Here is a 25321-nt window from a genome sequence, read left to right on the forward strand (position 1 = left end):
GATCGGGAAGTGCTTGGTCTCAGGAGCGTGGGGCTGTGCTGGGGCGGGTGGGCGTGAAGGCCCCTGCTGTGTGCCAGCGCGGGAAGAGCGGGGCGCCCGCAGGCTGCCAGCCGGGCCCCTCCTTGTCCCCTCCCGCAGTCCCTCCCCAGAGGATGCCCAGGGCCGCTGGCGCCTCTCCAGGGCGCTGTGCCAATGTCCTGCCCTGCTGGCAGCGGTGCAGGGAGGAACGGCTTATCTTCCCGTTTCACATCCCCGGTCTCATTCAAGTGATCCTCTTTGGCACAGCCCCTGCTGGGAACTCGGGAGGAGGGCTCCCAGCGCTCCCGGGAGGACAGGATAGAGGGCACACCAAGGAGGGTGAGCCCGCCGCGACAGGAGCAATCCATCAAGTCCTCACTGGCGTGAATACGCCTCCTCCTCTGACAGCAGTGCTCTGGCGAGGAGCTGGCGGCCTCTCCCTTCCGGCCGGAGTGAAGGGGCTTCCACCGACGCGATTCCTGGAAACGCACGCCGCCCAGCATGTTCCCGTCGCACATCTTGATCGATCGGAACAAATCACTTTCCCAAAAGTGTCTTTCCAAGGAGTCGTTACAGGACAGCTGGGCGGGGCAGAGCCAGTTTGGAGATGGGTTAGAAGCAGCCCTGAGGGCCCCTGCCTTCTCCTTACACCCTGACCTGGCGCCCCTGGATGGGGACCTTGCGAGAGGAAAGGAAAGCGTTTGGTCCTTGCACACTTTTTATTTTATTTTAATTAATTATTTTTTTTAAAATAAAACCAGACAGCTACCATCAGCCCTTTAACCCTCGAGGAGAAGGCTGGTCTCTCATTCTGGGCAACTCAGAGAAGGGAACACCAAGTAAAATGTGGTCGGAGATCATGCGGGGGAAGGGTGATGCGTGCCATATGTAGACTAGAGACTGAACACAATGGCCACTCAACACCTTTATTGCAAACCACAACACCTAATCAGAGAGAGAGAACAAAAGGGAATACCCTGCCATAGTGCAGTGTGGGGTGGGGGGTGACGGGACTGGGGAGGGGGGGAGGGATGCTGGGTTTACTGGTGGGGGAGAATGGGCACTGGTGAAGGGATGGGTTATCGAACTTTGTAAGGGAGAAACTTGAGCACAAAAATGTATAAATCTGTAACTGTACCCTCAAAAAAAAAATAAATGTTTACAGTCTGAAAAAAAAAAAAGAAATAAAGAATTACTGTCTATTCCTGAGAGATATCATGCTTCCAGCTCTGCTCTGGGCTGAGTAGCCCTGTGGGCAGTTCTAAATTCTCACCTTCCTGGTCATCCCTTGAGGCGTGGCTGCCGGTCAGTCCTGAAGACCCCGTCTTTAGTAAGAGGCTGGAGCGAGGGTGACCAGACCTCTGATACTCTTATCCTGGAAGAGCTCCCTGCGTGTTGTATGATTCTTCATGACGGTTCTATGTTCTTCAAGTCTTTCTGTGCAGATGAGCAAGAACTTGGTGAGGGGCAGTTGAAGCTGAACTTAGAATGTCTCGTGCATCGTTACTCCCTGTGTGATTTTTGAGCAACTCAGTTGAGCTCTTGAACTTTAGTGCCAGCATCTGCACACCCAGCAGAGTTGTGGTCACTATTCGAGGGAATGTATGCGATAAACTCAGCACGTTATTGCACCCTTAAGTCGAGTGTACCGGTGGCCGTGGCAGAGGAGACTGAGGCAGGAAGCTCGGGTGTGCCTGTCGCTATTTGGCTTGACGGCATTAAACAAGATCCCTAAGATTTATATTTGTAATTCTTCAGAGTCATTTATTCAATCAGCGTTTCTGTAGTTCTTCACAACCAAGTCGAAATAAAATGGAGAAAGTGGGAGCTATAGATCTGAAAGTACAGGCAACACAGTTGTCTAAAGTGAATGGTCTCACTTCACTTTTTTTCCTTCGTAAGGAAACGTACCCACTTGCTCTGTCTTGTTTCACATATATGGGATAAGAACTCAGCGACAATCTGAAAATCTTGCCCAAGATATAGTATGTCAGGTACAGTGCTTGCCTCAAAAGCACCCAGCCTCGGAGAAGGCGACTGGGATAAGAGAAGGGATCACTAAGACAATCATGGTTGGAGGGATTGCTCACTCAGGATGGGAGATGTTTGCTGAAAGTAGATAGAGGACCAAACGTGATAGCCTCTCAGTATACTGCAAACCACAATGCCCAGAAGTAGAGAGAGAGTCTGAGAAATATTGTCTGCCATGGAGGCAGAGGGAGGGATGGAAAGGGGGGTATACTGGGGATATTGATGATGGAGATTGTGCACTGGTAGAGGGATGGGTGTTCAATCATTGTATGACTGAAACTCAAACATGAAAGCTTTGTAACTGTATCTCATGGTGATTCAATTAAAAAAAAAAAGTGCCCGGCCATGTTTCAATCCCTCACACCACCGATGGTCCCCTGAGTCCTTTCGTGCTGTGACCAAAGCTAAAAAAGGAAAGAAATTGAAAATCTCGTTGATGTGCTAGTGATATTCTGTTAGTGATATTCATATTAGAATAAAAGTAATATCCCTTGCTTGGTGAAAATGTAAATGCACTTACAGTTTTTTTCTGGATTTATTGGAGCCAATAAGTTTAAATATGTTATGCATTTTAATGCAAATTTTGTGTTCTTTTCAAAAGTTTAAAACAAAAATAGTTGCATATAACCATGCATCTTAGCGGTATATTTCTAGTTGTGTTATATGTAACCTTTTGTGGATGTAGCTATAATTACATATGCTAAACTTAGTGGCTCAATTGCATTGATACCTTTTTTTTCTTTTAATACTTTTTTTCGCTTTGAGGCAGAATAGTTTATTTTTAGTTCATGCAGACACATTTTTGTTTGTAATTTCTTATTGCTCAGAAATTTGTTTCTGAAAAATATATATAATATATAATGTTTTAAATATTTTAATATAGAATGTATTCATTCAGATCTCTGTAATAACTTAAGCCTCTATCTCCTCTTTATCAGAAGTAATATTCTGCCAGTTATTATATTTGCATGGGATAGCGGCATAGCTCACATTTCACAGTGACTATAAGCAAACTATTTTTCTAAAACGTCTATAAGCAACTTTTTATTACTTTTATTTTTAAAGTACCATGCATTATTATTTCAGAGAAAGTTAATATCGTGGATATGCAGCAAAAACTGGATAAAAATTCTAATTTAATGGTTCATTTCCTGAAATTATTCTGTGTCTGAGAGGTAATAATGCTCAGTGGTGTATGTAGGTTCTGCTGAGAGAACACGGGGGCATCTCCAGCTCTGAGGGTTAATGTGGCACTCAGGAAAACTGGGTCCGAATGTATAAATATTAGTGCTGGCATTCGGGCCCACATGGAACTTTTACATTTACTTGCCAATTAGGTTTATTTCCAAAAATCTGCTGTTAGAGATAAAATTTGGCCACAAGATTTTTTTCCCCCCATGAGTTCTCTGTATATGGTCGGTGAAGGGAAAAATTCCTCCATCATCATAGTCGTGGCTGATTCAGGGAACCACCAGACTTGCTGTCTTAGAGGGAAGGATATCGTCCGTGCGGTTTAGTCTTGCATTTCGTCATGGGTGCCGCGTGTGTTCTGAGACCCTAGCATCCGCTGTTGGTTATTAGGCAGTGGCTCGTCATTCTTGGACAAGATGAATGCAGCAAGCTAGAGAGTAGGACTTTGTCTTGTCTGGTGCACACAACCAGAAGTGCTCAGGGATCACTCCTGGCTCCGCACTCAGGAATTACTCCCGGTGGAACTTGGACTATGAGCTGCCAGGATCTGACCCGGGTCAGCTGTACACAAGGCAAGTGCCCAGCCCGCTGTGCTCTCTCTCCGGCCCCTAAAGTAGAATGGTGTATTCGTTCATGACAGCTGCTGTAACAAAGCTCCTCAAATGGATTTGCTTAAACAAATCAAATCAGGTGCCTGCCCCTCAGCTCTGAGATCAAGACTCCAGCAGGACGGTTCCTTCTGAGGGCTTTAAGGAAGAGTCAGTGGCAGGGTCTCTGAGCTCCCGTGGCCTTTGTTTGTTTGTTTGTTTGTTTGGACCCAAAGTTCCCCCTGGCTCTGCGCTCAGGGCTGTGCACCCCTAGTGGTGCTCGGGGGACCCCGTGGGGTGATGGGGGTTGAAACCTTTCTACCACATGCACAGTCCTACCTGTTGTAGTAAGGCTTCCGCCTTTCAGTGATGTTTTGACAAGTGTTGATCCTCCTTGCAGAGGTTTGGCTTTGTTCTCTGCCTTCACCTTCTTGGGGCACCCTGGCTGTGTGCTGCTCCGACGTCACTGGTTCACGCCCTCAGGACTGACCGGTGCAAGTGGACGGTTGAGCTACCAGTCCCTAAACTCTCTGTCTTGTGTGTATCCCGTATCTCCCGTGTGTGGCATGAGAAGCTATGCAGAAACGTGGCAGGCATTCATGGTACTCATACAGGCCTCAAGCCTTAGTTTGCTTAGTTCTCCTCTTAGTGTGGGAAGGTCAAACCGTCTCCCTGTCAGGACCATGGTATGGGAGTCGGGCAGCTGCCTTGCTGCCAGGGCCTCTGGTTTAATCCCCAGCTCCACAGAAGGCCCTCCACACACAGAGAACCTCCAGGAGTTCACTTGTGAGCACAAAGTCAGAAGTAACCTCAGAGCACCAAAGGGTCAGCCCATCACACCCCCCCTCCCAGTTTTTAAATGCATAATATACTGGTATTCATGAGTAGTGTTTTGCCGACTGTGAAAGCTGGGTAAAAAAAAAATTCCAATTTGGTGCTTATACTAGGGGAAAGAAACTCTAAACGTAATAATAAACTCCAAACATAATAAATATGTAAATTCGATTTTATCTTGAATAAAGTGGAAGTAGTCACTGAACTTAGCTCATATGATTGTTGTAAAGATTACAGATGGTAATGTATGTAAAGGACTTGATCATATATGCCACACGGAAGGCAGTTTATTAATATTAGAAGTAGGAAGATGGGGCCCAGAGCGATGATGGAGCAAGCAGGCTGCTAGCCTTCACGTGACTGACCGGGTTTAATTCCTGCCACCCATACAGTACCCAGTACCCGGGCACTGCCCTGGACACAACGGGGTGTGGCCCCCAACAAACAAATAAAAAAGATAATGAGGACATTAACTGCTGGGCGTAATCTGTGCTTATATCTTCTTAACAGTTCCCCATTACAAATAGGACATAATTTTCTTATCTTTGGTTGGTTGCTAAATGAGTTGGGAAAACTCTTGAAATAACATTGGCATCACCTCTAAGATAGCAACTGTGACAAGTAATAATCTCCAGAAAAAATTAAGATGCGATTGACATCCAGAAAAATGTATCACTTTTATTTACGCACATAACAGCCAGGCCAATTACTTTTTCTCATTGAAAAACGTTTATTAGGTATAAACACATTCCTACGTAATTGTGACATGCTTATGCAATTAGAATAACCAATTATTTTATATTTGCTCTGAAAAATTATTGAATCCATTAATTGAAAAAGCTATCTTGATTCTCTAACATTTAACATTTTATCTCATTCTCTGATAAAACGGCTTTTTAAAAAGCTGAATATTATAGCTATGAATGAAGGAAGCCTAAAAGTTCATATTTATAATAGCTTAGGAAATGCCTCTTCCCTTTGCTTTCTTCTTCTTCTTTTTTTTGGGGGGGGTTATACCCGGCGATGCACAGGGGTTACTCCTGGCTCTGCACTCAGGAATTACCCCTGGCAGTGCTCAGGGGATCATATGGGAAGCTGGGAATTGAACCTGGATTGGCCGCATGCAAGGCAAACACCCTCCCCGCTGTGCTATCGCTCCAGCCCCATCTTCCTTATATCCTAGGGTAGGTGTGGGTACGCGGTGTGAGCCCCCCATCCTCCCCCAGAGCCCCCTGCCTTTCTCCTTCTCCCCCCGCCAGCCCTACCCCCAGGCTCAGTTCTATAGACTGTGTCTCAGATTCTCGGGCCTTTGGGGACTCCGTATTCCCCGACTTCAGCTCTTACTCCTCGCGTAGGACGGTGGTAGTTCCGTGTCTGTCCTCTCGCCGGCTAACTCCAGTCTTTCATAAAGCTAAGAGAAGCAGTTTGTCTAATTTCTCTTTTATTCTGTACTTTTTTTTTTTTACATCTCAGGAGCCTTTTGATGTCAAACAAAAAACAAATGTTTAATGGTTATTTCAAAACTAAAGATACGAAGATCAAAATTATTCTTCTATTGCCCATTCTGCACTTGTGCTGTGAAGCAAGTGGATGAAATATTTTTGCAAAATCTTATTTTTATTAATGTAAAAGAGCAAATACATTGTCCTGAAACATAGTATGAGAAAACTATATGTGTTTACCTAGCTTGCTCTGAATTATTCTTGTGGCTCTAATGTTTTGAATATGGAGACCATTGTTATTTACCAAACTGTTCCAGTAAAATCACTCCATTTTCATTATTCACTTCACTTTTATTTTTAAATTTTATTGAATCACCATGAGATAGTTAGAAGCTTTCATGTTTGTGTTACAATCTCACAATGATCAAACACCCATCCCTCCACCAGTGCACATTCCCCACCACCAATATCCCGGGTATACCCCCCTTTCCCACCCCCCCCCTGCCTCCATGGCAGACAATATTCCCCATACTCTCTCTCTACTTTTGGGCATTATGGCTTGCAACACAGACACTGAGAGGTCATCATGTTTGGTCCATTATCTACCTTCGCCATGCTTCTCCCATCCCAGTTGGTTCCTCCAGCCATCATTTTCTTAGTGATCCCTTCTCTATTCCATCTGCCTTCACTTTTTTTTCCTTTAAAATAACTACTTTTCTCAGTAAAAGTATTCCAGGGCTATTAAGATTTCCCTTTCTGTAGAATTATTCATAGATTATTAAATAAGGTTTTAAACTAAGGTTTTTTTGCGAAGTACATACTGCCTAAAGGGGTTGGCACAATAGAAATAGCAGAGCTTTTTACTATAATTTAATTTTTAAAAAATCCAAAATTTTAAAGTTGTATCGTTCTCTGTATTCAGGGAGGTTCCTGACATCTTAATGAGTATGTAGCCCTATGAAGATTCAAGTTTCTAGGACATAGATTTTGTCTCCAAACATTGAGTAAGAGCCCTGCGGTTGGAAGGTTGACCAAGCACAAAGCTCTTAAGCAGAATGCCCACAGCTGTCCTATTGGCACCGCCGAGTAGCCGCTCTGGCAGCCACTGAAGCTGACATCTCTGAGTGAGCTGGCGCAGAAAGGCTGAAAGAAAGCCATGCCTCCACTCCCACAGACAGACAGACAGACAGACCTGAGGCTGAGGGGATGCAGTCAGTACCAGAAACTCACTTATAAGACAAGGGGCTTCCACTGAGACTTTCCTAAGCAGTTGAAAAACAAATGCTTCCTCTTTTCTTCCGCGGTGAATATATTGTCTGACAAGTACCGAAGCTCCTAAAAGCTTCCCATGGGTGTGACTCGGTTCTTCACATTTTTCAGGGAATTGCAGTGACTTTTTCTTGATAAATCTCTTTCCGGGGATGCCGGCTTGTACAGCAATCGGCGCTAGGAGATAGTGTTTTCTTCTTTATGATTATTTTTACAGCCTTAAACACTCTGCGATGTATTTCCCCTTTGCGGCAACCCCCCGGCATGCCCACTGCTACTCACAAGAAAGTCTCACGGCGGAATACTGCTGTGCTCCAAGGGAAGATGGAGCCATGCATTGGCTGACACGTGGCTGGAGCTGGGGGGAAGCTTGCGGAGAGACGCGAGGATCGGGACAGGAACAAGGTGATCGCTCTTCCTGGTGGACCGTAAGAAATGCTCCTTTGCGGCCACTCGATACTTCACCCTACCCGGACTCCAAGATTATGGCACCAAATTTGATAGCGTTCAAAGTAGGAGGCAACCAATCTTAGAGGGAAAATAGACATTTTTTTTCCTTTTTAACAGATACATATATAAAAAGCACACAAGGCTCAACATTTAACAACATATTAGTGATCTCGTATAGAAAGGCTCAGTGGTCCCTGGGTGAACCACGACAGTCTTCACACTCTTTCCTCTAAGGAGGCTTTTTTTGTAGCATTTTCAGTGGTTTTTCACAGCGAAAATACAAAATGTATTCTTTCGGTTCTGCTCTGGGGCAGGGATTGGGGTTTGGGACGGAAACACCTGAAATGTGGTGGGGGGAAGGTGTCATGGTGCTGGGGTGGGTGTTGGAGTATTAACTGTGATCAAGGATTGTGAATAATTTATAAAATAAATTTTTTTTTTAAAAAAGAAGACATGCAGGGGAATAGCTAGTGCGCAAAGGCAGCAGGAACTGAGCCTGGTGTTGGGCTGGGGAGGGAGGGATGCTGCGAGACCCCACCTGGGTGAGTGCCCGAAACCCACCATTAACAGCCCTTTCTACAATTTCAAAATGAACAACAGCAATAACAAAGCTAAAAAAAATCAAGGTCTGTTTCCCAAAGGTCAGGCCCGTCCTGCCACTGCCCCTGGTGCCGGCAGAGGTCACCACAGCGGAAGTGGTGCTCAGAAAACTGCCTAAAAACCCGATTCTCTCACCACCTTTGTTCCTGTGATTAGTCTCCTCCTTTGTCTCAGGAGAGTCTTGCAAGAGCCCCTCCTCCACGCCTCCCTCCCTGCTTTGTCCCTGCCACCCACCCCTACCTTGCTAAGGTTATGTTTGCAGTGTGAGCCAAGGCCTTGTTTGGCTCCGTGTTGCCTGCCTTGGCGTGGCTGTGTCCCACCGTAAGTTAGATCGCCTTTCTCTGGCTTATTTCACTTTACACGGCCCCATGGGTCCCGTTCCTGCTGTTGCAAAAGGCAATAGTTTGTTCATTTATGTGTAGGAAATGTGCTGCAGCCAGAATTCACCGTAACCTTTGTTTATTAGAGGGCATTGGACCACGCCTGGCGATTCTCGGGGCTTAATCCTGGCTCAGGGATTAGGTAGCAGTCCCGGCAGGGCTGGGGGACCACAGGAGGTACCGGGGATTGGACCCGGGTCAACTTCATGTGAGGCAAGAGTCCTACCTGCTGTACTATTTCCCTGTCTTCGGTAGCATGCTTTGGGCGACATTTAAAAGGTTATTTTTTTTTTCCTTTTCGGATCACACCGGAGATGGGTTACTTCTGGCTCTGCACTGAGGAATTACTCCTGTCGGTGCTCGGGGGGCCGTATGGGATGCTGGGAATCGAACCTGGGTTGGCCTCGTGCAAGACAAACAAACGCCAAACAAACGCTCTACCTGCTGTACTATTGCTCCAGCCCCTATTTTTAGATTTAGATATCCCATTTTTTTTTTAATTATATAAACTATATGTGGCCATTAAACAAATAAGAAATGTGTTTGTAGAGCTGGAGCTATAGTACAGTGCTTGCATGCGGCTGACCCAGGTTCCATCCCTGGCGTCCCATTTGGTTCCTTTAGCACCGCCAGGAGTAATTCCTGAATGCAGAGCCAGGAGTAACCCCTGTGCATTTCTGGGTGTGACCCAGAAAGAAAAAAAAAAAAGCAATGTATTTGTTCTTAGCCACTAATAAGTTTCATGATAATTTAAAGTAATTTAAGTTTAAAGCTGAATTTCCTTTTAGTATCTGTATCTGGGTACCCTTCTGTAATCTACCAACATCCTAATTGAGTCGTCAAATCACCTAAAATGGAAGAATCACTGGAAGAGAAATATAACATCATTAAAGCTAGATTAATTTTTTTCAGATCATAAAGAATAGATGCAAAACACTCTAATGCTAATAGTTTGGAAGCCCTTTAGGAATGGAGTATCACCTTCTTCTGTTTTCCTTCCTAAGAGGGTAGCTATCTCTTGAATGAACGGAAAGAGTGAAATCTTTTTTTCATGAGCTCTTCTTCGGATGTGTAAAGAAAATGGATGAGTATTTTCTTTTTCATTCTCATCTGTTATCAAAGACAAGTGAACTTTGATACCAATCTATGTTTTTGCTGCTTGCATAAAGGAGAAACCAGCCTATACCACCACGTTATCTGGTTTTCAATGTCAAGTACACCTCAGCATGGAAGGAAAGAAACCGTGATAACATTCAGAGAGGGATTTATTAGAGCCAGTGATATAGTACAATAATCTAAGTATCTGTGTTGTCAAGAGTTAGGAAGAAATTTTTCATCTGAATAACAAAACATTTTTGGCTTCTTATTTATCTAACCTTTTGATTTATAGCCACATATCATATACATATGTATGACTGTAGTATTTCCCTATGACAGGGCAATACTGATGAATAACAGAAAAGTAACTCGGTACTGAATTCAATAACTGAGTTAAATCAGGCAAATCAGTTCTGCTATGACACTCTGTCATATATCTCAGAGTCCGTCATTAGATTCTCTTACCAGCCTCGAGGATTATTCTTTTTAGTGCCTTGCAACCAATATTTATTCTCTGACGATTCTATGATGTATAATTATGCTGTCCTGCTATCTGTACAAAGCCCAGTGGCTTATTCCAGAGAGAGGAAAAACCGTAAGACACTCGTACATATTTCTTACCTGCCCATGGGTAAGTTTAAATTGCTAACAGAATAACTCCTTTAAAAAAAAATTATTAGTGACTCACCGTGAGGTACAGTTACAAACTTATGAACTTTTGTGTTTGCATTTCAGTCATACAGTGATTGTTTACCCATCCCTCCACCAGTGCCCATTTTCCTCCACCAATGTTCCCAGTATCCCTCCCCCCACCCCCACCCCTTCCCCCATCACCCCACCCTGCCTCTGCGGCAGGGCATTCCCTTTTGTTCTCTCTCCTTTTGGGTGTTGTGGTTTCAATAGAAGAATAACTCCCTTTTCAGAATCCACATTATTGAGGATCCTATATATATCCTATATATCCAGACAGTATTCTGTCAGTTCTCACATGCCTGTTATTTATAATATTGGACATAGTGACTCGAACCCAGCATCATTATTTGATGCCTTTTTTGTAAGAAGCCATTCAAACACCTTCCTGGAAGTTGTTTCCTATCCTGGTTCACAAATCCAGTTGCTAGAGACCCTAATAGCATTATGAGTACTCAGACATTTGAAGTCTAAAAAGTGCTTCATAGTACATTTTGTGTAAACCTTACTACTTAGAATTAATAAGGTAAATACTTAGCACATTTGTCAGTATACAGGACATTCCCAGGCTCGCACGCAGGGCACACCCTGCAGTGCTCAGTGCTCGCTCCGGCTCTGCTCTCAAGGGTGAGGAGGGCATCATAAAGCAGAGCAGGGGGCTGGAGCAATAGCACAGTGGGTAGGGCGTTTGCCTTGCACGTGGCTGACCCGGGTTCGTTTCCCAGCATACCATATGGTCCCCCAAGCACCGCCAGGAGTAATTCCTGAGTGCAGAGCCAGGAGTAACCCCTGAGCATCGCTGGGTGTGACTCAAACAGCAAAAAAATAAATAAAATAAAATAAAGCAGAGCAGGGTACGAGTTCCCAATAAGCCAGAACTTTTAGATAAACTGTACTTGGAGAAAATATATGCAGATGGCTTATTTAGCAGTAATAGACTCTCCTGAAGTCGGTTTCTTGGTTTGATTCGGTTCTGGCATATCATTTTATCAGATATAAATTCTTACCTTTGTGCTAGCCTTGGCTGTATTCAAACTGAGATTTAATTTACTGTAAACGACTAAGCCTTTGTGAAAGGATGTTCAGATAACGATAAGGTTCCCAAAGTAGAGTTTTTGTTTTACTGAACACAATTACTTTTTGCAAATCTACTTAATAAATCCATATCTACTTAATAAATCCAAGGTCACTTTATACATACGTGTGTGTGTTACACTGGACAGATAGAGATTACTTTTGCACTTTCATCCACTGAGTACCGTGTCAGAAATCATAGATATCACATTTAAAAGGGTAAATTGGTGAGATTATTTTTTCAGAAATCTGTCACATTGTACAGTGTAAATCAGCGTGAGCCTTTATGACTCTAGACATTCACTCTAATGAAGGGATTCTCAGGAGTTGCCCCTTTGACAGGTAAAAGCATCAGTTATTTGCAGCTAACGAGATTTTTATTAGTCATTTTGCTCTTATGCTGGGATATTTTCTGATGATTTATTGAAGAGCACTGGTGTTGTAATGAAAACTTCTCAGTTTCAAAATGATAGTACTAGTTGTAACAAAATGAGAAAAATAATGTGAAAATATATTTTATTTTCACTGCCAGGTAAGCAGGTAAGGAAAATCCCTAAAATGCTTTGCAGTTTATGTTAATATGTATTAATATGTATAAATAGTATTCTTCGTGAACTTATCTGTCACACTGAAAATAGAATTTAAACAAAGCTTTTGAACTAGCTTGGTAGAAAAATTCTTCCATGCATAAGACCTCGAGTTCAGAGTCAACTCACCATCCTCATTCACGTGAAGTGTCTTATGGACCAGAATACAGTTAATAAAGTGTTACAAAGTTAATCTCTCCAAATAGCTTTATTATTTTGGTGTTTAAGGACCAGAAAGACCTCTAGGTCTCAATAAAACCTCTACTATATGTTACTAAATTTTAGATTATAAAAACTGGGTAAGCACTCACAATCAACTAGGCACATGTAACTATTACTATGAAAGATTCAGGTCATATGCTGAGAGGATAACTTGTATATAACTGTTTACAGTAGCATGCTCTTAACTTTAGTGTGACAAATCTTTAGAAAATTCTAAAAATATTTTTGCACATACCATGAAATGCTTTTGTACATACCATGAACTGCCTTTGCATATTCCACGAAAACTGAAACGCTTTTGCACATACCATGACCCCTAATCTTTATGCCCTGATCTAATCTGCACACTTCCTCGAACACCAGTGGCTGTGACTTTGGAGGCCACCGAGCACCTCCAAGGTGACTGCGGTATTCCCTGGCATTGCAGGACCCAGATAGCGCCACCTCAGGCTGAGACATGGCAGAGCTGCTGGCCTGGTTGGCCGAATATCATGAGGGAGTGGCCCACAAGATCCATCTTTAGCTGGACAAGGAAAGATGGGAGGGAGGGGAGGAGGGAGGCAGGAAGAAAGAAATGAAGGGAAGGAAGTAAAGGAGGGAAGGAGGAAGGAAGGGAAGGAGTGAGGAAGAGAGGGAGAAAGAGGGGGAGGAAAGGAAGGAAGGAAGGAAGGAAGGAAGGAAGGAAGGAAGGAAGGAAGGAAGGAAGGAAGGAAGGAAGGAAGGAAGGAAGGAAGGAGAGAGGGAAGGAGGGAAGGAAGGAGGGATGGAGGGAAGGAGGGAAGGAAGGAAGAAGATCTTATAATTCATTCACTACAATTTTATATACTCATTCCCCTGCCGGCAATTTTGTAAAATTTGGGGCCACACCTGTCTGTGCTCAGGGCTTCCTCCTGCCTCTGTGCTCAGGGGAGACTCCTGGGGGTGTTGGGGGACCATTCGGGTGCAGGAGAGCCAGGTGACTGTGTGCGGGCACATGCCTTACGTGCTGTGTTATCCTTCGGGCTCCTCCTGTTTTGTGTAATTAAAATGAACTAGGGACAGTGAAGCTCTAAACTATGCTTTTCATCATTTTAGGGTTTTCTTTTTAGTTCATTTGTTTAATTGTGGTGTTATATTTTTCTTTGTCTCATGGCAATATTGTTTAACTTATATTCCGGCTACTGATTTCATTACATTGTTTGTTCTTCCTACCAATTTCCGAAGCCATTCCTTTTCTCCGTGTAGGTTGCGAACTGGCAGTCTCTGGAGTCCAGGAAAGAATGTCCTTCAGCAGTATTGCAGTTGAACGGCATTTGAAAATTGTTTCCATAAATCTTGAACTGTCTCTTATGAGGATCTTATAACGACGTCTGTATATATGATCCTCTTGTAAGGATCCTCTTACAAGGATCACCAAATGCCCCCTTTGGCTTTGGTTCCCCTGGCACACCAGGCATGGTCCCTGGCTCAAGCCAGGAGTAGACCCTGGGCACTGGCAAATTTGGCCCGAAAACAGTTTTCTAAAAAAGTTATGAAGGAATACACAAGCAGCATGCATTCATTTTCCCACATATTATCATGTTAGTAAAATTGAATGATTATTTGCTAAGCATGCTAATTGCATAGTTATTCATATTCCATTTCTTTCACTAAGTAATTGACTAAGTAATTCACTCAGTGACTTTTCAGTAGAATCCCATGCACAGTTAATCACTAGCATGGTTGTTGATGGCTTTAGGAATTTAAAACAATCATTACCAAGACTACTTTTTTGTTAGTTTCTTGCTCTTTCCTTTCTTTCAGTTACTTTTTATGCATATTTTTAAGAACAACTTCAATAAAATTTTTCATTTTGCATTTTTTGTTGATTTTCATTTTCAGAAGAGTAAAATAACTTCCAATGCTCTGTTATCACGTGCAAATGAAATACTTGCTGGGGAACATAATTCTAAAACAGTGTTGGCCAGGGAGTATTTATCTCTATGGGTCCCACTCACTTACTTTTATAATTTTGGTCCAAAGGTCTCAGAAACTGTAAAAGCTATGAAATATTTTAAAATTTAAAGCAATGATGAAAAATCACAGCTTTCCCCTGCTCTCTGTTGGTAATCGATCCTCCTCTTCGGAAACCTGCTGCGAGTGTGCTGAGTCGTCACCCTTGTTCCTTCTCACCCCCGTGTTAGGAACCTGTCACTGAAGCTGACCAGAGATGCCGACCAGGAAGCCAGGTGCGCCCATGCTGGCCACGTGCCCGGGAGCCCGGCCCCGGACCGTGCCGTCGGGGGCCCGGAGGAGAGCGGCGGCCTGGACTCGCTGCCCTTCAGGCTGATGCTGCAGGACTGCACGGCCGTCAAGACGCTGCTGTTGAAGATGAGGAGAGTGCTGCAGGAGGTAAGGGTGCACGTGGGGTGCGCAACGGGGGAGTGGCCGGGGGAGTGGACACCCGGGGGAGTGGACACCCGGGGGAGTGGACACCCGGGGGCAGGCGACAGCAGTGTCCTCTCACGGCCTTGCTTTTCCCGTCCATATGGAGGGTTGGGAGTGTGGCTTTGGGTGGTGGTGTCGCTGCCTCTGGAATTCGGGTATTCTGGGAAGGAACAGGAGGAAACGGGCACCAGTCCCGGGCCACGGCAGGCAGAGGCAGCCGGGCTCCGCTCGGGCAAGTCCTGTCCTTCTGCAGCTGCGCGAGGCCGGTGCGACCTGCACTCCATGCACCCTGGAGCCCTGCGTGTGTGGTACCACACAAGCAGGTCATTTAGTTACTTGTTGTCTTTTCTTGGCTGGTGTGGGGCTCAGGGGTCTCTCCTGGCAGTGCTCAGGGCGGTGTCTGAGACGGGTTCAGGTCTGCCTTGCCCACCATACCGTCTCTCTGACCCCGAACTTAGCTTGTTCTATCCAGGGGAAAAATAGAGTGACGTTTGATGCGAATGTTTCACTGTTTTTGACTTAGAAGCAGTCGGCCTTGCCCGCCCCGTGCCCCGACCCCACGACCCCAACGTGCAGTTCACGCTGTGAGGGTGAACTAAAGGGGAAATTGTGTCACAGGGTCTTTTTCCTTTAGACCCAAGAAACTATTTCTTGAAACCCCCTTTAGGCTTTAAGTGTGGCCAAAGAATGACTGTTTCGTCCTCTTGAACTAACTGTACTTGGAACACGTGACAGGGATAATCACTGACACTTTGCTTCTCTTCTGCATGACAGTTGTAATCACGCTGGTAGAACCACTGGGGATCAGAACAGAATCAGGAACAAAGAAAGTTGAGAAAGAAGCGATGTCTGGGCTGTTCGAAGCATATACTCATATGTTTTTTTTTTGTTGTTGTTATTACTTCAGTTAGCCAAGATAGATGACAAAGGTACTTGCGACCAGTTTCAGGCGTTCCAGCAACATGCCCGTGACCAAGTGTCCATTTCCATCCAGTGCCCATGTTTCTCTCACATGCTGTGAGATGAGCACTGTTTTCATAAGTCTTTGTCACTCCTCTGTGATAGGAGCACTGTTTTCATAAGTCTTTGCACAATGGTTTATAGTACTGTTACTGGGAGGGTTTCCTGCGTGATACTCCACCACCCCTCAACACCTGTGCTCGTCTCGGCTGCACCTCCTTGCACCATTGTGATATTCTTCCCCGCCCAATTCCACCCCGTGCCGTGTTCCTTGCTGAAGGAGTTTCCGTGTTGTTTGTTTCGCTTACCTTAGAGCAGTCGTCATTCCCACTCAGCACGGTGGTCTTGATCAAGCCACACAGCAAATTGCGTGATTTTATCTTTTCTTAGGGATGAATAATATTCCATTATCTATCTATTCTATCTACCTATCTATATTATAGCCTCTGTATCCACTCATATGATTTTGGACACCTGGGTTAATTCCAGGTGTCTACTGTGGATAGTGCTAGATTGAACATAAGGGTGTACATATATTTTCCTCCATTGTGTATTCAGGTCCTTAGGGGTATTTTACAAGAATTGTAATTACTGGGTTAAATGGAAACTCCATGCTGAGTTTTTTGAGGGCTGTGTATTAATTTTCAGAGCAGCTGGACCTGTCGTCATTCACATCAGCAGTTAATGAGAGTTGCTTTCCCCTGCATCCAGGCCAACACTGGTTGTTCTTGTTGTTCTTGTTTTGTTTTGTTTTGTTGTTGTTTTTGATATGTGCTGCTCTCTGGGGTGAGAGGTGATAGGTATGTCAATGTTGTTTTGATTTGCATTTCCTGATGATAAGCGATGAAGAGCACTTTTCTTTCATATGCCTTTTGGCTTTGAGTATGTTCTTTGAGGAAATTTCTGTTTCTTCTCTCTATTTTTTGATGGGATTGGATTTCTTTTGTATAGTTCTATAGGTGCTCTATGTATCTTGATATTGACTTTTAATCCAGTGAATGCTTGTCAAACATTTCCTTCCAGTTTGTGGAATGTCTTTTTTAAATTTTGTTCACCATTTCCTTTGAGGTACAGAAGCTCTTAATTTTCTGTGGTCCCATTTGTTTATCTTTGTTTCTGTTTGCTTGGCCAATGGTGTTGACTTTTTAAAGATGCCTCTGGCTTCAGTGTCATGGAGAGTTCTGTCTCTTTTCTTAAGTTCAGGTTATGGACCCAGACCTGGTATCTAGGTCTTTAATCCGTTTTGTTTGACTATTGTGGATGGCCTTAGAGATATGACTTCCTTTTCCGTAATCTGGCCAAGTGACTTTTCAACCACTTGTTGAACAGAATTTTCTCTTCCACCTTATATATTTTTACCTCTTTTGAAGATTATCAGTTCATATACCTGAGGATCTGTCTCTGGATTTTCAATTCTATTCCATTATTCTGAGAGTCTGTCCTCATTCTAATTCCATGCTGTTTGAATTACTGCAGCTTTGTAGTACAGTTTGAAGTTGGGGAAAGTGATGCCTCCCATCTTTTGTAACCTAGGGTTGCTTTGGCTATTTATGGGAATTTGCTATTCCATATGAATTTCAGGAGTCATATAATCTTAGTAGCTGTTCAGAGCAAAAACTCAAAGTGAATGTATGTCATACTATTCTCAATCATGAATATCTTTGTGTCTTTAAAGCCTGGTGTGGGAGTGCTTTTCTGACACTTCATCACTGTTAGAAATCCACATATTTTGTCAGCAGAGGAATTCTACTTATGCACACTCAAACATTTTTCAAATTTTAATCAGCACTCCAAAGTTGTAACTTACTATTTATCAACTGTATGTTACTATTAAATGCACTTATAAACGTATTCAATATATTGTAAGTAGATATAATTTATTTATACCCATTTAAAGTGTAGTGATAGAATATAAAAGTTACTCTGCATATTTTCAAACAATATTGTCATTTATACCATTTTGATAGCTCAGGATTAACCTTAAGGAAGTTTGTGCCACAGAAATGTTTGAATTAGGTGTTTTGACTTTGATTGAGCTTGTTAAATATTTGCAGGACACTTTATTTTTTTTCTTTTTGGGTCACACCTGGCAATGCACAGGGGTTACTCCTGAGTCAGGAATCACTCAAGAATCGACCCTGGAGGTGCTCAGAGGCCCATATGGGATACTGGGAATCGAACCCGGGTTGGCCACATGCAAGGCACATGCCCTACCACTGTACTATTGCTCCAGCCCCTTTGAGGACACTTTTATGTGTGACTATGTGGCATCTATTCTCATCACTTAATGACTTAACTATACTGTTGACTCTCTGAGTATACAGTAAGTGTTAAGTATAAGTGTAAGGCAGACAATAACAACAAATATATTAAGCGAGTTTAATATATTTTAAAAGTACTAATATTGAATCCTTTAACATTTAACTACTCAGCTTTATACCTCTTTATTTGGTCTACATTTTAATTTTAAAAAATCAATGTAAGAAAATTTAGGAAGGTAGGTATCACTAAATATCAAGACGTTTTCTTAGGGATAAATTCAATGTTTGACGATAATCAGTGTTTTTCACTATAGAACCAGTGTTCCCAATATATTGATAATTTTATACTTCCTCCTGTTTTTATTAAAAAGTGTTTGAAGAAAGGGAAAATTTGTTGATTTTCAAAATGAATGCACTATGGAATCATTATATACATCCATTAAGCCCATTCAGAAGCAGGATGTCTTATTCTGATCATCAACAATAAAATTAAGGTTATATGATTATACTAGACACCTGTTCTAGTAAAAGATATATATTACAGATCTAAGGAATATTTCTTATTTTTCTATTTCTTAAGTCAAAAATTCAAACTATTATTCAAGTTTTATTATTGAATATGAATTTAATATTAACTGCAACTCACATCTTATTACTTAATACCAACTCTATCTTAGATTAAAGTATATCTAGTGATATAGAAAATGGTGCTTATTTCTGACCTATGAAATTCTGTTTTATGATGCATATTAGTCAAAATTTTGTATGGATTACCTGTTCCTTGAAAATATTCCAGTTATGTGATCTATAATATAGACATAACACAAGTTCAAATTTATGCTTTTATTAACTACTCTTACTTGAGACTTTTGCTCAAGTTCGTTTTGCTTTTGTTCGTTTTGAGGCCACTCCTGGTGCTGTTCAGTGCTTACTTCTGCCTCAGTCAGGGGTCAGTCCTGGCACTTCAGATACATACAGTGTGTTTCCATGTAAACTCTTGTATCACGTTATTCTACCCCCAGAAGTTCAGGTACAAACACAGTTATATTCAATTTTTCTATTATATTCACTATTTAAACCCTACCATATAGATTAGTACATTAGATATGATCTCTACAATGAGATTGGTTAGGTTACTACTTATGTCATTTTGACATAGAATGAAAAGGAGGAATTGCTAATTGTGAGAATGAGTCAGCTTAAGATGAGCCTTTTGGAATTAAACACAAAGTGCTTAGAAAAATAAGTAATGCAGTACTAGTTAACTGCTAAATCAAATAAATAAAATCTGTAATAAACTAATTAGATTCAATATTTTAATAGCTCTTAGCAATAAAAGTACTTTAAAATGTTTCAAACATATAGTAGCATGCAGATGCATTAATATCAATTAATTTAAAAATTTATTTTTTACTAAAAATAGAATTTACAACATACTTTAGGAGGACAGTTCCACACCTCTAAAATAGGCTACATCACTATGCCACCACAGTATAAATATTCTAAATTTAAAAGGAGCTTTAAGGTATTTTCAGTACTTCAATAGTGTCAAGTGCCTTGACTCTAATGATTATATTAAAATAACAGACAACTTTGACTGTATAGACAAATTCATTTGAACTGTCCCCCACTTAAAATGCCCTGTAGATCTCTTTAAGAAAATCATTCTAATTATTCTACACTCTTGAGTCGGTTCTACAAATGTTCAGAAAGTAATTGATAACCAGGATATCTAAGAACCTCCTAGACAGCTAGTGATGACGCAGTCCCCTCGAGCAGTCTTATATGACTTTCAAGGAAATTTTCTCATGACCGAAGTATTGCCTTTAAATACTTTAGTAGTTGTGTTTAGATTTCTCTCTCTCTCTTTCTCTCTCTCTGTCTCTGTCTCTCTGTCTCTCTCTCTCCCTCTCTCCCTCTCTCTTTCTGCCTCTCTGTCTAGACTGCCTCCTACAAGTCACAAAGGGCCATGTGGTATGTTCATGCCAAAATCTTTTCCTGGGCCAGGTGCTGGTGTCAGCAGCAGGGCCCACGCTTACCTGTGTTGGACCCTCAGCCCCCCATGTCCCCGCGTCATCAGCAGGGACAGCCCGAAGAACTGCACCCCACAGGAGCCCGGGGCGGCTGAGGGAAGCAGGGCAGGAGAGAGCTCTGAGGAGATGACCCTTGCCTGGCCGAGCCCTGTCAGAGAAAATTCAAAAGGGAGAGAAAGGAAAACCTTTTCACCTGCCTTTATTCATACTTATACTAAAATATAAGGCCAGCATTGACTATCGAATTAAATAATCAGTATCAGCAAGATCGGTGAGGAAGGAAGAAAAGACAAACATAATTAACCAGTTTATGATCCTTTTTTTTTCCCATTTGGTTTATCTTGGTTAGAATTTAGCCTGACAATTTTGGACCCCAGCACACTCTCCTGTAAATTGCCATCTTCCAAAACCTTACGGAGGCATGTCAGTAGCAGGCGAGGGTCAGCACATGTGGACTGTAGTGTACATTACAATGGAAGTGGCTGGAAAGAGGGATTCGTGTATCAGCGTAGTTTGCAAGCACAGGTTTGGGTGACGGGAATCTGACCAAGGAGTCAGCCTTGAGTGAGGCGGGGGTGACCGCCCAGCGGGCAGGGTGGTCGCCTGCACACGCCAGCACCAGCTCCGTCCCACAGTTGGGGGTTGTGTGGCGTGCTGCAGGGCTGACGGTAGGGACACTTGCACAGTGTCCTAAAGACTGTGCCTCAGTAAACCTGCCAGTGCTCTGGCCTTTGACAATTTTAGATTTTCAACTTGATTTTTTTTCACGTATTCTAGAAAAGAAGCTACCTCACACAGTGTCGAGACATGGAGATACCTAGAATGACCTTTCCAGCGAGAACCCTGTAAATCTGCTCCTTACACTAAACTTAATCTAGTTTCCTGCTCTTGAATGATCTGGCCTGTAGTTCTGTGTTCAGCGACATCCACTCCACTCAGCCTTCCACAGTGCTACCGGCTTGTCCTCACATTCACGTCATCTAGTGTTTCCAAAGGGTCACGCACCCTCCTGTTCATATTCTGTGTCTGTCCGTAAGGTCCCCAGCCCTGAGCATCTCTCTCTCTCTCTCTCTCTCTCTCTCTCTCTCTGTGTGTGTGTGTGTGTCTCTGTCTCTGTCTCTGTCTCTCTTTTGCTCACACACGCACACCATCACACAGAATCGCACAAAACGTGTTAGACAATGTATCATATGCCCTTGAAGCCAGTGCCCCGTTTATAGACTTTTCACCTCTAAAACCTTTTCAATTCTGTGTAAATTGCTTCTTCCATATGTTCTTGCCATCTGTGATGGCCCTGTTCTCGGTAATAACTTCATAATTGGTCTTCGTAATTCTAGTCTTCCATCTACCAAATCGGTTTTCTCACTGCATAGTTCTTCTAAAGAAAATAGTTCTTCTAAAATGAATTTCGACTCATCACTTATCTCAAACACGTTAATGTTCCCTAAATGCCCTTGGAAATGCCTCTATAGACTGTGTTATCCTGGCCCTTGCTTCTCCTCCATCATCAAATCACAAATCCACCTATGCATCTTCGCTTTCCCAGTAAAGATCCTAAGATGCCTAAGGGAAGTGACAAACTAAGATACTTTCTCAATCCTTACACACTTTTGGTTAGAACTTATATTTCGATTTTTAGTTAATACAAGGAGAACAATTAAACAATGAAACAATAAGTTTGTTGATAGTTAAAGAAATACCTTACTTATGTAATGGCATTTCCTAGAATTCCTGAGAATTCTGGTTTCTGATTAAGAATGTTCTGCTTTATGGGACCTGGGTTTTTGTATCTCTAAAACTTAATCTAGAGGGGCCAGAGTGATAGGACCGCGGGGAGTGTGAAAGTGAATGATAAATCTGACTGTGGAGGCTCTAGAAATGAAATTTGAAAAAATAAAACAACACTCAGATTATTTAACATAGGGATTCAGAAATAATCCCTTCGGATTCAACTCTATGTTTCACCCTTGGAAAAACATAAATAAAAATCCTTTCAAACCTGGCCACACTATGAATGAGTCCCTATTCACAATTCTGTCTTCGACCCTTTCTGCCTATGAAATTTGCAGAAATGCTATAGTCACTTTTCTGCCACCACAGTGTCCTATGGTATTTGATGTTGAAATAAAACAGAATGGGATCTGGGTTAGAATCCAATCAGCCAGCTAATTGTTTCCTGGGGTACGTACTTACATTTTCTACTAGTCCTGGTATTATTCCATTGCTTCTTAAAATAAATGGCCAACCGCATACAAGCAGTGAATTACACCCTTACTTGATACAGTGGTTATTAATGTATTAAATAATGAACGAGATCATAAATATTACAGTTTTGCTCTGCCTTTCTAATGTTCAGGTTTCTTTAAACGCAGCACTTATGTCTGCTGTAAAAGCCTGTTGTGTAAGTGAAAGGTTCGGATCTGGCATTCCGAGTTCCAGACTGTACGGTGGCAGATGCTTTGCTGACGGAACCCAGCAGACTCCCCAGAGAATACTTGGGGTGTGGGGGGAAGAAAAAGCCTGTAGTTGTGTTTCTCTGGGACACATTTGTACTGAAATTGCATTTTGTTTTCATTTGAAAATCTGAAGCAAAGACATATTTAACTGCAGTGAAAATGTCTATTTTCAGTCACGAGTATATAAAAGATGGTGTGACTAATTTAGGTATATTTAGGTACCATCATATACTTGCTTAGGACTAATACGGCCACTTGCTCCCAAATGAGCAGAAGTGTGTTAGCACCGAGTGACTCATTAGCTATTCCCTAACTTTTTCACTTAACCTCAGGGAAGATGAAAACTGGAGAGAAAAAGGTATTGAGTTTGTCTTAGGTTCTGTTTACTAATAGGAACAAAGGTGTTCACAGTTTTCAATATGGTAGTTTTAAATAGGTTTTGTTTTATTCTAATTCTTATGGTGAAAATGGATGTCAGAGAAAATGGCTGTTTAAAAAGCTGAAGACTGGGGCTGGAGTGACTGGGGCTGGAGTGATAGCACAGCGGGGAGGGCATTTGCCTTGCACGTGGCCAACCCCAGTTCAAATCCCAGCATCCCACATGGTCCCCTGAGCACCGCCAGGAGTAATTCCTGAGTGCAGAGCCAGGAGTAACCCCTGTGCATCGCCAGGTGTGACACAAAAAGAAAAAAAAAGCTGAAGACAAAAATTGTATTTACAAAAATATATAGGTTTTTGCACAGTTACTTTTTTTTAGTTCTTTTTTTTTTCTTTTGGTTTTCGGGCCACACCCTGCAATACTCAGTGGTTACTCCTGGCTCTGTGCTCGGGAATCACTCCTGGTGGTGTTCAGGAGACCGTGATAGGTGCTGGGGATAAAGCGGCGGTCGAGCCGAGGTCAGCAAGCGCCCACCCGCCGTACTGTCAGGCCAGCTCCAGTAGTTCTGTTTAGGATGCCCTTAAATCTGACTTGCTTTCAGGCATAAAGAGGAAAGTGAGGCGTTTTTAAAGCATTATGTCTTTATAAAGCCACTCATGTCAATGATGAAATACTTGATTCACTATCCTCAAATCAGACAAATGCTATTGTTGGCCATACTCTCTGTCAGGGGTAAATGACCTTTTTCTGTAATCTCCTGGTGGTATAGTCTGTGTTAAAACTCCCTCAAATTATCATAAAGTAGCTACCTGATGGAGAACTAGACCTCTTATTGCCTAGTTCTCCCCTCTTGGAGAACCTGACAAGCTACCAAGAGTATCCTACCCGCACGGCAGAGCCTGGCAAGCTCCCTGTGGCGTGTTCAATATGCCAAAAACAGTAACAATGATGGGTATCATTCCCCTGGCCCTGAAAGAGCCTCCAATGGGGCACCGTTGGGAAGGACGAGTAAAGAGAGGCTGCTAAAATCTCAGGGCTAGGACGAATGGAGACGGTACTGGCGCCTGCTCAAGCAAATAGATGAACAACAGGATGACAGTGATGACAGTGATGATGACCAGCCACCTGACATACACAGATAATTATTTCTGGACTCTTAATAAACTCTCTTCAAAAAAGGAGGTTGCAGTTCAGAATTTTTATTTTTTTTTATTGGGCTTGTCATCTCAATTTTTTTTCATATGACTGTGATTATTGCATCACAATGAGTCATATGTGGGGTACTAGGGTTAGGTTTGGGAGGCAAAATATATAGTACAAATCTGTATTTTCACTTGCTAGTCGAATGATCCTGTGGAAGTTTAAATAAGGAGATAGAGGATTTGGGGTTCCAGCAAGTGCTTGCAACCATGTATGGAGACTGTGAACTAAGCTTTTGCCCCACGCCAGCTAACGGAGGAAATATCCTTCCTTCTTGGTCTCTCTCCCCTCCGGGAGAAGGTGTTGTGTCCGATATTTTGTGGGTCCTTTGAGCAGGTATGAACTTTTGGCATGGAAAAAAAAATGTGCTTTGAACTTGAAACAGCCGCGGGATACCGGGGCAGTCTCAGCCCGGGCTGGAGCTCGGGCTCCGGCCAAGTTCCGTCCCAGGTGGCCATGCCTTTGCACAGCCGGTGGATGTGGAATGAGCAGGAACCAGAGACAGCTTTAGGATTTGGGGTTCCAGCCAGTGCTTGCAACCATGTATGGAGACTGTGAACTAAGCTTTTGCTACATGCTGTTCCAGGAAGGGAAATGATTCATTTCCCAACTTAAATCTCCGTGGACTTAATTACTATAATACAGAAATTGTAGCGGCCGCGCGACTTTTTATCTCTTCATTCTCATCAGTGGAAAACTTATTATCAAATATTTCCTTGTCAATAGAGCTGTATTCTTGGGGGATAAATTCAAACAAAAATAGTGAGTCTGTTTTGAAACTCCAACAACAATAGTGAGTTGTGTGTTGAAATGTGGAATGTAATCAAGGTAAAGAGAAAAGGAAGTGAAATTATCAGTCACGCACGGGGGGGGCAGTTTGGGGGGTGAGGGGTGGGATCTATACTTTTGTTTTTGTTTTTGCTTTGTTTTTGTTTTTATTGGTGGTGGAATATGGGCATTGGTGAAAGGGATGGGTGTTTGAGCATTGTGTAACTGAGATATAAGCCTGAGAACTTTGTAACTTTCCACTTGGTGATTCAATAAAATAAATTAAAAATAAATAAATAAATAAGGAGATAATGTATTAACATATCACCTAAGTTTGTGAAGAACATTCACTTTACCAAAACTCTTTACATTCACACAACAATGT

At 42.6% G+C, this 25321-nt stretch overlaps 1 protein-coding gene across 2 annotated transcripts in view; it reads left to right on the plus strand.

The window, feature by feature from the left end:
- CCSER1 (coiled-coil serine rich protein 1) overlaps window positions 1–25321 on the plus strand; it is a 912102-nt gene that overhangs the window by 308645 nt on the left and 578136 nt on the right. For both annotated transcript variants that reach the window (XM_055140485.1, XM_055140484.1), the window contains exon 7: window positions 14636–14843. In XM_055140485.1, the coding sequence (XP_054996460.1) occupies window positions 14636–14843 (208 nt within the window). The remainder of the gene's footprint in view (window positions 1–14635; window positions 14844–25321) is intronic.

Source organism: Sorex araneus, chromosome 5 (genome assembly GCF_027595985.1).
Source record: "Sorex araneus isolate mSorAra2 chromosome 5, mSorAra2.pri, whole genome shotgun sequence".
Lineage (NCBI taxonomy): Eukaryota > Metazoa > Chordata > Mammalia > Eulipotyphla > Soricidae > Sorex > Sorex araneus.